The 12,885-nt window shown below is 46.7% G+C and overlaps 1 protein-coding gene across 3 annotated transcripts in view; it reads right to left on the bottom strand.

The window, feature by feature from the left end:
* The window catches only part of LOC142304172 (melanin-concentrating hormone receptor 1-like), a 31,986-nt gene extending 19,815 nt beyond the window's left edge, over window positions 1–12,171 (bottom strand). Inside the window, exons 1-3 of one of the 3 annotated variants that reach the window (XM_075346275.1) lie at window positions 11,833–12,171; window positions 10,744–11,404; window positions 3,282–3,833 (exon numbers count right to left, since the gene is read on the bottom strand). In XM_075346275.1, the coding sequence (XP_075202390.1) occupies window positions 3,282–3,833; window positions 10,744–11,102 (911 nt within the window). In that variant the 5' untranslated portion in view covers window positions 11,103–11,404; window positions 11,833–12,171. Of the gene's footprint in view, window positions 1–3,281; window positions 3,834–10,743; window positions 11,405–11,521; window positions 11,656–11,832 lie in introns of those variants that run through there. The other 2 variants (XM_075346277.1, XM_075346276.1) reach the window with 2 other exon arrangements.
* Between the last annotated feature and the right edge of the window lie 714 nt (window positions 12,172–12,885).

The following is a 12,885-nucleotide window of genomic DNA, read 5'->3' as shown; positions in this document are numbered from 1 at the left end:
TGCGAGTTTTGTTTCTCTCGCACCCATTCAAGTCTATGGGGTGAGATAAAAATCGCACTGCACTCGCAGTACACCGGTATACCATGCGTGCAGAGCGAGAATGACAATAGCCGGCAACGGAGGAGAGGGAGATAAATCCCTCCCCTCCGCAGCGCCTGCCCTCCCCTCCTCAGAGCCGGCCCTCCCCTCCTCAGAGCCGGCCCAACCCCACAGCTGAGGTCCGCTCGCATGATCGGACCTCAGTCGCAGTGACACTCGCATGACACTCGGCTCCTGCTGTGCTGCCAGCGTGAGCTGAGTGTCATGCGAGGATCGCAGTAGATCCCTGTGTGGCCTCAGCCTTAAATTGACAAATGAGTGTCAATTCCCCTTGTTAAACAAACATGTCCCCATAAAGATTAAAAGTTTTTGGAGAGTATCACATGGTCACACCCCTAATAGGTACCACTCAGATCATGTCAATTTACTAATACATTTATAGGAAGAATAACATGAACATCACAACATATAGTGATAACAATGCTCCAGAATTCTATCCTGAAGGAAGTACTGGTTCTGATTAAAGGAAGTCTGCTACTCTCAAAACTCCAAATAAACAGTATTTACAGTCATATAGGGACTTACAATCTATAATAATTATGCCATTCCTATAAATTGTATCCTGTTCATAAAAATAAAATCAAACAAGGCTTAATTTAGTTCAAATAAATCAGTTCTCCATTCACCATTCCGCCTCCTTTTTACCATAGCCGCTTAGCTTGATTGTCAGTTCGCCTAGAGTGAGCGCTGCATTAACTGAATTGGACGCGTGCACTAAGGGGTACTTTGCACACTACGACATCGCAGCTGCGATGTCGGTGGGGTCAAATCGAAAGTGACGCACATCCGGCGTCGCTGTCGATATCGTAGTGTGTAAATCCTTTTTGATACGATTAACGAGCGCAAAAGCGTTGTAATCGTATCATCGGTGTATTGTCCGACATTTTCATAATTTCGCTGCAGCGACGGTATGATGTTGTTCCTTGTTCCCCTGCGGCAGCACACATCGCTGTGTATGAAGCCGCAGGAGCGAGGAACATCTCCTACCTGCGTCACCGCGGCTCAAGCCGGCTATGCAGAAGGAAGGAGGTGGGCGGGATGTTTACGTCCCGCTCATCTCCGCCCCTCCGCTTCTATTGGCCGCCTGCCGTATGACGTCGCTGTGACGCCGCACGTCCCGCCCCCTTAGGAAGGAGGCGGGTTGCCGGCCAGAGCGACGTCGCAGGGCAGGTGAGTGCGTGTGACGCTGCCGTAGCGATAATGTTCGCTACGGCAGCTATCACAAGATATCGCAGCTGCGACGGGGGCGGGGACTATCGCACTCGGCATCGCAAGCATCGGCTTGCGATGTCGTAGTGTGCAAAGTACCCCTAACACTTCTGGAGCCCAGTGGTGCGCACACAGTCTTAGGGCATCCCTGCTTACTTTCCTGCTCCCTCCTTGCTACTGACTGTGATGGCCGTTCACTACCCATATGTTTCTTTTCTCTGCCCATATTTTAAAAAGTTGTATTCTGCACTTTGTGCTGATCTTTACCTTCAGGATTCTAACTGCTCAGGATGGAGGACAACTAATATATATGAATATCACAAAAAACCATAGGCTTGATTCATCAAGACCAGCATTATTGATGAGGGGGCATGTTGATGTCCGAGGCACCTGAATCTTTAACAGTCAATAACCTTGCAATGGGTCAGATGTGTCTGAAAGTGGCATGAAGCTCTGTGTGCCTCTCCAAAATCGTACTCCAGTCAACGAGCAGAGTAGGATCTCTGGAATAAGGCATTCTGCAGCTCTTCATCAATTAGGTGAGTGGGCATCACCTTGACCCGTCATGCCACTGGACTGCACCAGCTTTTTGCAACTTTGGTAGAGCTGCCTTAAGGGTGCTTTACACGCTACGACATCGCTACCGATATATCGTCGGTGTCACGTCATTAGTGACGCACATCCGGCGCAGTTAGCGACATCGCAGCATGTGACACCAATGAGCGATGATCAACGAGCGCAAAAACGTGAAAAATCGTTGCTCGTTGACACGTCATTCATTTCCTTAATATTATTGCTGCTGCAAGTACGATGTTGTTCGTCGTTCCTGCGGCAGCACACATCGCTATGTGTCACACCGCAGGAACAACGAACCTCTTCTTACCTGCGTCCACCGGCAATGAGGAAGGAAGGAGGTGGGCGGCATGTTCCGGCCGCTCGTCTCCACCCCTCCTCTGCTATTGGACGGCTGCCGTGTGACGTCGCTGTGATGCCGCACGAACCGCCCCCTTAGAAAGGAGGCGGATCGCCGGCCAGATTGACGTCGCAGGGAAGGTAAGTCCATGGGACGGGTGTTAGCGATGTTGTGCGCCACGGGCAGAGATTTGCCCGTGTCGCACAAACGACGGGGGCGGGTACGCTCGCTAGCGATATCGGTACTGACATCGCAGCGTATAAAGTACCCTTTAGGCCTCCTTCACACGTCCGAGCAAAACATTGATGTTATGCACGGACCGTGTTGAAGGTGCGTATGGCCATCCATGTGCCGTCATTGTGGTACATTAGTGTTCACAGTGTGCTATCCATGATAGCACATGTAGAGCAGAAACCCTTTTTCACTTGTCCCTGGCGCTGCTGTCTCCGGCGCTGCTGCTTCAGTTCCGGGTCCGCGGTGCAGTGAATATGCATGAGCATAATGAGCAGGCCCGGAAGCAAGTGGCAGCGTCGCCAAAGACAGCAGAGCCAGAGACAGGTGAGTATAGAAAATCACACTCATCAGTGTGTGGTCCCTATGACATCAGTGTTGCTGGAGAAAAATAAACGTGTCGCCGTGTGGAGCACACAGACCATATGAAAATACAGAGGTGTGCGCAGATCCATTGATTTTAATGGGTCTGCGTTTGTCCGTGTTTCCGATACATATGAAAACGGACGTCATACGTACCGGAATCATGGACATGGGGTGATAAAAATGCCAACATTCACAAAATGTTTTCATCTGCACAGTCGATAATTCCATCATCTGTGCAATACTAAGAGATCCTGAAAACATGATCGGATGGTGGGCCTTGAAGACTTGAGTTGGGACACACTGGAAGACTATACATATGAAGTTATCCATAAAGAGATCAGCTAATTAGATAAGATAAATACCCCCCAAAGCAGAGTGTAGGTAGAAGAGTTCGTGGCTTGGCATTTATTCCTGGTCATATTACATGATGTTTATCCATAAGAAAATTACTAAGAGTGCTCACCGTGCATGCGGGAGGCGTTCTCGGAAGCCCTCAGTACAGCAGATAACCAGCAGAGGACTGACACAGCTGTGAGCATATCCTAGGCAAATAGCAGCTTGATTGAGGTAGAAAGTAGAGCTTGAGGGGGGTCCAGTGGAAAACAGATTAACAAGCTGTACTGCATGGAAAGGAGCCCAGCAGAATAGAAATGCAGCCACAATAGCCAGTGCCATACGTGTAACTCTCCGGCTGCGCTGAGATGGTGCCCTTTGGACTCTTCTCATAACCCTTGAGAGGTGGTGAAGTGTGAGGGAGTATAATACAACTATGACGGACAAAGGCAGTAGAAATGTCAGGAGACTGTGCATCAGCGTGTACCAGTAAAGGGATGGCGGAGCACCAGGAAGGTCCAATACGCACAGGGCCACACCATCGCCCCATCGCACTCCAGAGTAGAGGAGAGCTGGAGTACTGAGAAGAAGGGAACATAGCCAAACACAGCCGGTTACTATCCATGTACAACGCACACTCCGTCGTTGGCCCACGGTAGAAGAATGCACCACAGCTACATATCTGTAAACAGGCAAGAGAAAGCAGACGGTACATAAGTAAAATGGATAGAAGTGCAGTATCTGTAGAGTAGCAGTGATAGGTTTGGCACTGTTATAAAAAACATGACGGACTCAATTACACTGCCCCCAAAACATTTAAAGATAGAAAATAGTGAAAGTTATATAGTTAAACTCTCATCACTACCCTCCCTTGAGAAAGTCCAACGCAGAACGAAACGTGCGTTGGGCAGAGGCAGGCAAATTCCACGGACTCTATACATAGGTATTGTACATTTTCGATCATTTTCCATACCACCTATTTCCACTGTAGAACCTATAGAGTCATCTGCAAATGCTTAGGCAACTGCATTGCAGCACACTACAGGGTGGGCCATAAGTATGGATACACCCTGGGTGAGCCATAAGTATGGATACACCCTGGGTGGGCCATAAGTATGGATACACCCTGGGTGGGCCATAAGTATGGATACACCCTGATAAAAAAGATGGCCGCGACGGGCGTCACCCGACCTCAAATGTTTTGCCCCTCCCATGTACTAATATGCCACAAACGATAAGGTGATATCAGCAACCACTTCCATTTTATCAGGGTGTATCCATACTTATGGCCCACCGAGGGTGTATCCATACTTATGGCCCAACCTGTAGAATTCTTAATTGGCCTAGCAGTATATGAAAATAAGTCCCAAATGATTCCATTAAATTATATATCATCCCCAAGCCAGACTTTACCACAGATACCCAGTAAATGTCGTACACACAGGTGCCCGATAAACACCTACAGGATGCCCCATAAAAGCTCTTTTGCCTTCACTTACCTTTTCTTGTCACCAGAACTGGACTCACGTAATATCAATGATAAACTAAAATGGTCACGGTCAGATGATTTATCAAACATGGCATAAATCACTATTAAATCAAGTATAAGTTACTTTGTATTATATTTTATCAGAGAAAAGCCCATTCTTCTTCCACTTCTGGTTTTATCATTCACTCTGACTTGGTGGAAACATGATTGACGGCCGACTCACTGAGGGATCAGATTACAGCTTCCTATTGAAGATTATGTAGAGGGAGGGAGCAGAGTGAGAGAGGCATAGACGTACTCCAACCACACTGCTGCTTTTGAGAAAGGGCCCATTTCGACAGGTCAATAATTGGAAATGTGCATTCCTAGGAACACTTATTTCCCGATTATCGACTTTTCTAAACATGAGGGCGATCATCTGAAGAATGAGCAAAACACTCGTTTCTCAAATAAGATGGTTTTTAACCAGCTGGTAGTTTGTCCAGTATACACAGTAGATGTACTGTCGACGACAAGATGTTCTATGCAAGAAGAATGGTTATATTAACTCTTATTAGAAGTATTTTAGGGTGGTCTAAACAGGCTGTTAAAAGACTTACATGTAGATAATCAATGGTTGTTTAATTATTATTATTATTATTATTATTATTATTTATTTCTAGAGCACCATTAATTCCATGGTACATGAGAAGGGGGTTACATACAGAATACATATACAAGTTACAGTAGACAGACTAGTACAGAGGGAAGAGGGCCCTGCTCTTGCGGGCTTACATTCTATAGGATTTTGGGGAGGAGACAGTAGGTGTGGTGTAGGTTGGGCAGCAGTTCCGCACGGTGGTCAGGCGGCAGCTCCGCACGGTGGTCAGGCGGCAGCTCCGCACTGTGGCCGGAGAGCATCAGGCCGTGCCAGGTGATGCGCGAGTCTCTCACAAGTGTGACTCCAGCCTAATGATCACATACAAACCTCTGAGGCCTTCACAAAACAGCTGTAGTTATACTGAGAATAAATTACACACAGGGGGACTCAATGTACTAATTAGGTGACTTCTGGAGGCAATTGTTCACTCAGGATTTTATTTAGGGGAATCAGGCTACAGGGGGCCGAATACAAACACACGTCCCAATTTTCAGATTTATATTTTTTAAATATTTGGAAAACCAGGTATCATTGTTTCAACATGGAAAAATATGGGAAAGGTATGAACACTTTTTCAAGGCAATTTTGAGAATTTGGTGACTAGTAAATTTAGTGGCATTTTTAATTACGAAAACCTTTCATCACAAAAAACACTTTTGGTAAAAGTCCCCCTGAATGTCGGGTTGTATCTGCACAGCTGGATCAAGGATATAACCTCATATTAAATCTAATTTACTCGTCTTGTAAAAAATAGGACCTGACGACTTATAGCTGTCACCCTATAGTGTCTTATTTTTCATGATTATATGCATTTTTGTAGATCACCCCATTATTAATGACACTCCTTCCTACTTTCTTCCAGTTTCTAGGGCAACTCCAAGTATCACTGTCTTTTTCTTAATACCTTTTATAAAAGTAGGGGTTTTTTTGCCACTCTCAGCTTAAAGGGCATTGCCTCCTCCTTTTCTAAGTAAAATAAATGTACCCAATATATTCCAGATAATAATTACGCCGTGACTCAATAGGATGCAAAGTCTTTAAATTGTCTTATACCCAAATGCGATCTATTTCAAGGGTCCATTATTTTGGAAGAAGAACATAAACCAATCAACGAGATTCCTGCTTAAATGTCTTGGTGACTGCTATCATTTGCACAGATTTTTGATGTTGACCAGTGCTGTAGCTTTATATATCTGTTCTTTGCTAAACAATCTTATATAGAAAGCCGCGGGTCCCGTTGGTGTCATCAGTCAAGACTTGACATTTCTCCAATATTGAAAAAATGACAGTTTTCAGCTTTTAGGATGTTGGACGAATATCACAGGAACAGTCAAACACATAATGACACAAAGCCGTATCCGAAGCAGACTGTTCCTCACTTCTGTTGTAAGATACATATTACCTCTAAGCTCAATTGAGCTGCTTAAAATGCTGCATTATTAAGTGGCCATTATTTAGGTAATTGTTTATAGTGATAGTCAACCATGTCCATGTCAAATGAGATAGATGCCAACCAACTGTAGCGCCGGCTCCCCCAGTACACCGGCGCTCCTTCGCGTCTTAACACAGTGTCTCTCCCGCTTTCCTGACGTCCACGTGTAGTAAGGTCCCCAGCTCGTCCACCTTGTGGATGTGTAGCGCCCCTGCTGTCATGCTACTAAAATCTTCAACCTGGTTCCTGGAGTCCTAGCTCTGGCTAAACCCGCACACACCTAAAACACTCACACAACCCTGAACCACAAGAGGGTTGGCCGTCCTATGGTGTAAAGCCTGTCCAGGAAGTGGAGGTTGCCTAGGAGGTGTAAATCTAACCATCCTGTAGCTAGGTCCCTAGAGGGGAGGGGAGGGGTTGGTGAGTGAAGTGGAGGAGAAAATCAGACAAGTCCAGACAGAGACAGAGAGAGGAGAAGGAAGGAGGGGGACACCCGGCTGGGTGTCAGGTCTGGGTGCGAGGCCTGAGGATCATCGCACGATACCCAGGGGAGAAGAAGCTGGCTGCGGGGTCTGCAGGGGACTCTGACAGAGCTGTGCAAGAGAAGTGCACGGAGGGGGCCATAGCCAGGCTACACAGACAAAGCCGGGACAAAGGGAATCAGGTATCTGTCCCCAGCACCAGGGGAGTGTAACCTGTGAGTAAAAATTTTCAGTAAAGACTCCGTTTCACTCGGACTTTGCCTGTATGGATTCCGTCAGCCTGCACCTCATTCAGCCCCATGGTAACCAGCAGTGTGTGTCGCTGTTTCCTGCATTGTGTACCTCATCCAACACCAAGAGGTCTCATAGCCTGTTCCTGCACTATCCACCTCATCCAGCACCTAGAGGACACTGGGGTTTACCCTACCTGCGGACGGAGTTAACACACTTGCCGCTGATTCCGTCAGCCCCAGTCCCTCAAAAGCAGCAGTGGCGGCACCTATTCCCTTGCCGCACTACCGCAGGTGGTGCCACGAACATTAATTTCATTATTCCTTGTAAATAGCCCCTGCCATTTCATTAAGCGTCCCCAGGGCACGGGACTGGGCAACGGCCACCCGAAGTGACATTCCCGTTTGCAACTGCCCAGGACCGAGTACCTCCTTCCATGGCTGACACAGATGACGTGAGTGTCGGCTTATGCTCTCTCCTCTTTTCTGCATGACCTTCCTCGTATTGCGTGGTCCTCGCCTTGTCCCCCCCCGTGGCCACCCACATGACACGTGGTCCTCTGCGCACCTTCATTGCCATCCACGTGTAATGCAGTCCCTGTCTCGTCCCCCATGTGCATGGCCTTCAGCTCCTGCCTAGGCCCCAGGCCTTGCAGATGTTATGTGGGGTTTCCTGGTCACCAGCCTAGGGAGTGCGTGCACACACTTCCTATCCCTTTAAAGGGAGGCATGCACATCCTGCTAAGGTGTCCCTAGCCTATCCCCAGAAGGCACCAGTTACTTAAGGTCTCCTCTCCTTTTGGGAGGGGCTAGAGCATCTCATTAGGTTCTTGCTTAGTACATGTGTTGGTCCTGCCATGTGCTCTTGTCTGCAAGCCTCCAGCACCAGTCCTGCTTGTAACCAGTTCTGCTCAACTGAGTTCCTTTTTGTTTCCTGGACCCATCCCGTCTGTGTCTGAAGCCCTGCTATGTTCTATGAATAAAGTAGTGTTTGTAACTTCAACCTGAAGTCCTGAGTACCTGCTGTGCCAGTTTCACCTTTCTGCTCCCACTAAAGAGTAAACCTGGGTTCCCCCTGTGGTCCAGTGGGTCCACTATCCCTGCTCGTCACCTCATCCATGGCGGTGAGCTTTACACAAACACTTGGTTGTCCGACACCTATCTCTCCTACGTCCCCCAAATACGTTGATATTTGGCTTGCCCAGGCGTTCATGTTTTTTCAATAAAGAGAAGGGAGTAAGCTGTAGGTGGTGGCTCATCTTCTGTCAGTGGAGAGTCAAAAACACACGATACACAACTACTGGTCAACACCTTCTGCTTTAATCAGAGGGTTCAGTCAAGTTTAAGGCTCATTCAGACATCTGATTTTTCCACATTCAAGAAAAACAGACTGATTTTTTCGGATCAGATTTTGGTCATCAGTTTTTCCTCCAAAGTACAGGAAAATAAAAGTTTCTCCACCTTCTGTTTTCATACAGTTCATGAATCTTTGACCACACTGGGTCTGATTTTTTTCATGGACCTATAGACTTGCATTGACAAGCATGTTCTCAACATCGGAAGCATGGCTACAATCCACAGAGGTTTTTACAATGTGAGTGAAGGAGGGTTTTCCTGGTATCTGAAAACTCCTGTCCTCTGGCTGCACTTTGTTTTAAGATGAACAATCTTGTGCTTTACTCACCAGCCCTGGGTCCAGAGCTCAATCTTCAATGATGTAGTCGGTGTTTGGTATTATCTGCAGCGCTTATGTCACATTGACTGTGCTGCCGCCAATAACTCAGCTCGGCACTGGCGACATGATGGCAGCACTGCAGACAATACCAGAGCAGCGGTGGAGACTCAGCACTAAACTCGGAGGTGAATACAACATAGTTTGTTGTTTTTCTTAACACAAACTACAGCCGGTGAACAGAGGTTTTCAGAAGCTGGAAAACTCTTTTAAGGCTTTCACCAAAATTAGATAAAAAGTTGGCCAAACTAACCAATGGCTGACCATCTAATACGCATGTGGCCTCCGAACAGATTATATCAGGAGACATAAATATTGATCACTTAGGAGACAACTCTTTTTTTCAGCAGGTAGATAAGCCACTGCCAAATGATTCTGGCAGCTGCTCTCATAATGAACACAAGAACCAAGCCTTCTTGTGTTTTAAGGAGTCTGGAAAGATAGCTGTCAGCTAGACAATCATTTTTTTCAACAGATATCTAATGTGTAAAGCCAGCTTTACATTACAATGTACTTTACAGAATTTTAATATGGATTTTGCAAAAAAAATATTTGTAACAAGTACGTGAAGTGTGTATCCACCCTTACATGCCCAACAACCATATCATTGCAGATTTCGCTTTCAGGACTCAGGACTAGTGATGAGCGAGCGCTAAAGGCCGCTTTACACGCTATGACATCACTAAAGCAATGTCGTTGGGGTCACGGATTTTGTGACGCACATCCGGCCGCGTTAGCGATGTCATTGCGTGTGACACCTATGAGCGATTTTACATCGTCACAAAAACGTTCAAAATCGCTCATCGGTGACATCCCCCCCTATTCTTAATTATCGTTGCTGCTGCTTGGACGATGTAGTTCGTCGTTCCTGCGGCAGCACACATCATTACGTGTGACACCGCAGGAACGAGGAACCTCAACATACCTGCGGCCGCCCGCAATGCAGAAGGAAGGAGGTGGGCGGGATGTTATGTCCCGCTCATCTTCGCCCCTCCACTTCTATTGGTCGCCCGCTTAGTGACGTCATTGTGACGCCGAACGAACCGCCCCCTTAGAAACGAGGCGGTACGCCGGTCACAGCGATGTCGCTAGGCAGGTAAGTAGTGTGACGGGTCTGTGCGATTTTGTGCGCCACGGGCAGCGATTTGCCTGTGTCGCACAAACGATGGGGGCGGGTACGCACACTAGCGATATCAGTAACGATATTGCAGCGTGTAAAGCGGCCTTAAGATGCTTGGATGCTCGCTACTGGAGACAGGCTCAACTCTAGTACCAAGTATAATGGAAGTCAATAGGAAGCTTGAGCAATTTTCCAGAAGAGTCTTTTGGGAAAATGCTTGAGTTTCCCACTGACTTCCATTATACTTGGTACTAGAGTTGAGCCCGTCTGAGCATCCAACCTGCTTGTTTCAAATAGCGAGCACCCAAGCATCTTAGTGCTCGCTCATCACTACTCAGGACATCATGGACATTTTTAACCAAATGTCCCAGAAACAATGAAAAAGACAAGTCAAAATCTTACAGGTGAATGTAAGGAACATGCTCCTACAAAAAAATGAAACACCCAGACCCTCCAAGACATATTACCTGTCAACGCACAGGGCAGTAATAATGCCCACACCGGTGATTTGATTGTTTAAATCCAAGGCGGTCACAGCACGACATAGGATATCTCCAAAGACCCAGCCTCTATCATGGAGCAGTTGGTGGATTAGTAATGGCATGCCAAGTAAAGAGAGGAGGTCGGCTAACGCCAGGTTCACCACATACAAGTCTGATACCAGGGTGTGCCTACAGCTGAGAAGTACGGCCAGGACCAGTCCATTACACAAGACTCCACAACCACAGATCATTCCATAGACTACTCCCCACCCAGGACCACGCAGTGACAACACACCGGAGGCAGGGGGCAGAGTCGTTGGCATCAGAGGCAGGGATGGTGTCATTCTGTTACCGAGGTGTGAACAGGGGTCAAGACGTAGATGTTGGAGATTGTCCTGCTCCCTCTTAGATTGTCATAGTCCATCCCAAATTGAAGATATGATGAGATGGTCCTTTACTGTAATATCTTTTAGGTCAGGAGCCCAGTTTGGGGGGAGATGTTATAAGGATACATACATGCAGAGCGACCCCCTCATTCTCGCACAGCTCACTGTTTACTCTTCATATTCTAGGTGTGAACTAATTCACTTGTATCTGTCTCCTTTTCACCATTTCTCACTTTTCCTCCAGTGTGCCAGACCGATAGCTGAAATAAAAAAGGACAGAAAGGTAGTTAATCACCTCCCTCCCACGCTCGGATCAGTCACCTGTATGAGTCTGTGCCAGCAGTGGCTCCACAGAATCCAGCCCTATACATACATACCCCATATCCACACATTGCACAGTCAGCTCTATAGCACCGCAGACATCCTACAACTCTGGGCACTGCAGCTACACCGCATTACCAAATGCCATTCAGTCTGCAGCACAGAAATATGCTGATATGTATAGGATGCCTCTCGCAACCCGTCAATACATAGCTTGGAGGGAACACAGAGCACAGTGTATATATATTGCATCCATCTGAATCATATCGCTCCACATTTTACAACACAGACACATTATACGCACAAATTTACTACGTCAGTCAATACAATTTAGGAATCCATAGCCGTTTCTGTGCCAGCGGCTTACCTCCCCAGCTGTGTCTGTGCGCTGGTGTGTCTGTGCGCTGGTGCCTGCATGGAAGTATGTGACACCCAGACTAGATCGCTGCTACGATTACCTGGGACTTGTTGATTGGAAGTGCATGAAAAATAGCAAGAAATGAGAATTCTGCCAGGTAAGGACTGTACACACTAATCTATTTAAATCTGCCCCTGAGTGTTTTCTCCCCTCGCTCTTCTAATAAAGCCATGTCTCTTTCTCGCCTTTCCTCCAGCTGCTCTCTTGTATTCTGCTCATTGTGTTATGGCTCTCCTCCTCCCCCCTGCTTTCTAGTTATACTTGTCCATTTTCTGCTTCCGATCACTTCTGCTGCCCCCTCTGTATATACCGATTCACATTGCCTCTTTCATTCCCTCCCTTTATTTTTCCTTTTAGTCATCCTTTCCACCCTCCTTCATTTCCTCCGTTCATTCTCGTATTCTGTCACTCCTCCACTCTATCCATTAGTGTCTCATTATTGCACTCTCATTGTTATACCACTCCTCCACTCACTTCTCGTCTTTTTTCAGTTTTCCGCCTTCACTCCTTTATTATTCCGCATTTTCTATCTCCTATTTATTAACCCTCATCTATTTCATCTCTTTCTTTCTCTTCGTTGCTATCCATACTCCACAGTTCATTTCCATTTTCTCTATTTTTATATCCCACCCATCACATATCCTTTTCCATTTTCCTTTTTTATTCCTCTCCCTGGCTCCTGTTCTTTATTCTTATTTTTTTCTCAGCTTGGACTATGATTTTACTCTATTGAGCTCTGCAGATTATTCTACAAATAGGTTTTCTTCTAATATGCCCCAGTATGCAGGTCTTAGTTGCAATAAAAAGGTATTATATCCTGGACCAGATGATTTCACTAGCACTTTCGTACAAACTAATATAATGATGCCCACTTACACTGGCGTTTCACTCTGTGACGCCCTGGGCAAGCCAGGGGTCACAGGTCATTGCACCACCACACCCTACACCCCAGTTAGGAACATCAAGGCTACCAAAATCCTTGTTGCCTTCCTCCAGGGGCTG

This window comes from Anomaloglossus baeobatrachus, chromosome 4 (assembly GCF_048569485.1).
Source record: "Anomaloglossus baeobatrachus isolate aAnoBae1 chromosome 4, aAnoBae1.hap1, whole genome shotgun sequence".
In the NCBI taxonomy this organism is placed as follows: Eukaryota; Metazoa; Chordata; class Amphibia; order Anura; family Aromobatidae; genus Anomaloglossus; species Anomaloglossus baeobatrachus.
This window is presented reverse-complemented; position numbering and strand designations above follow the sequence as displayed.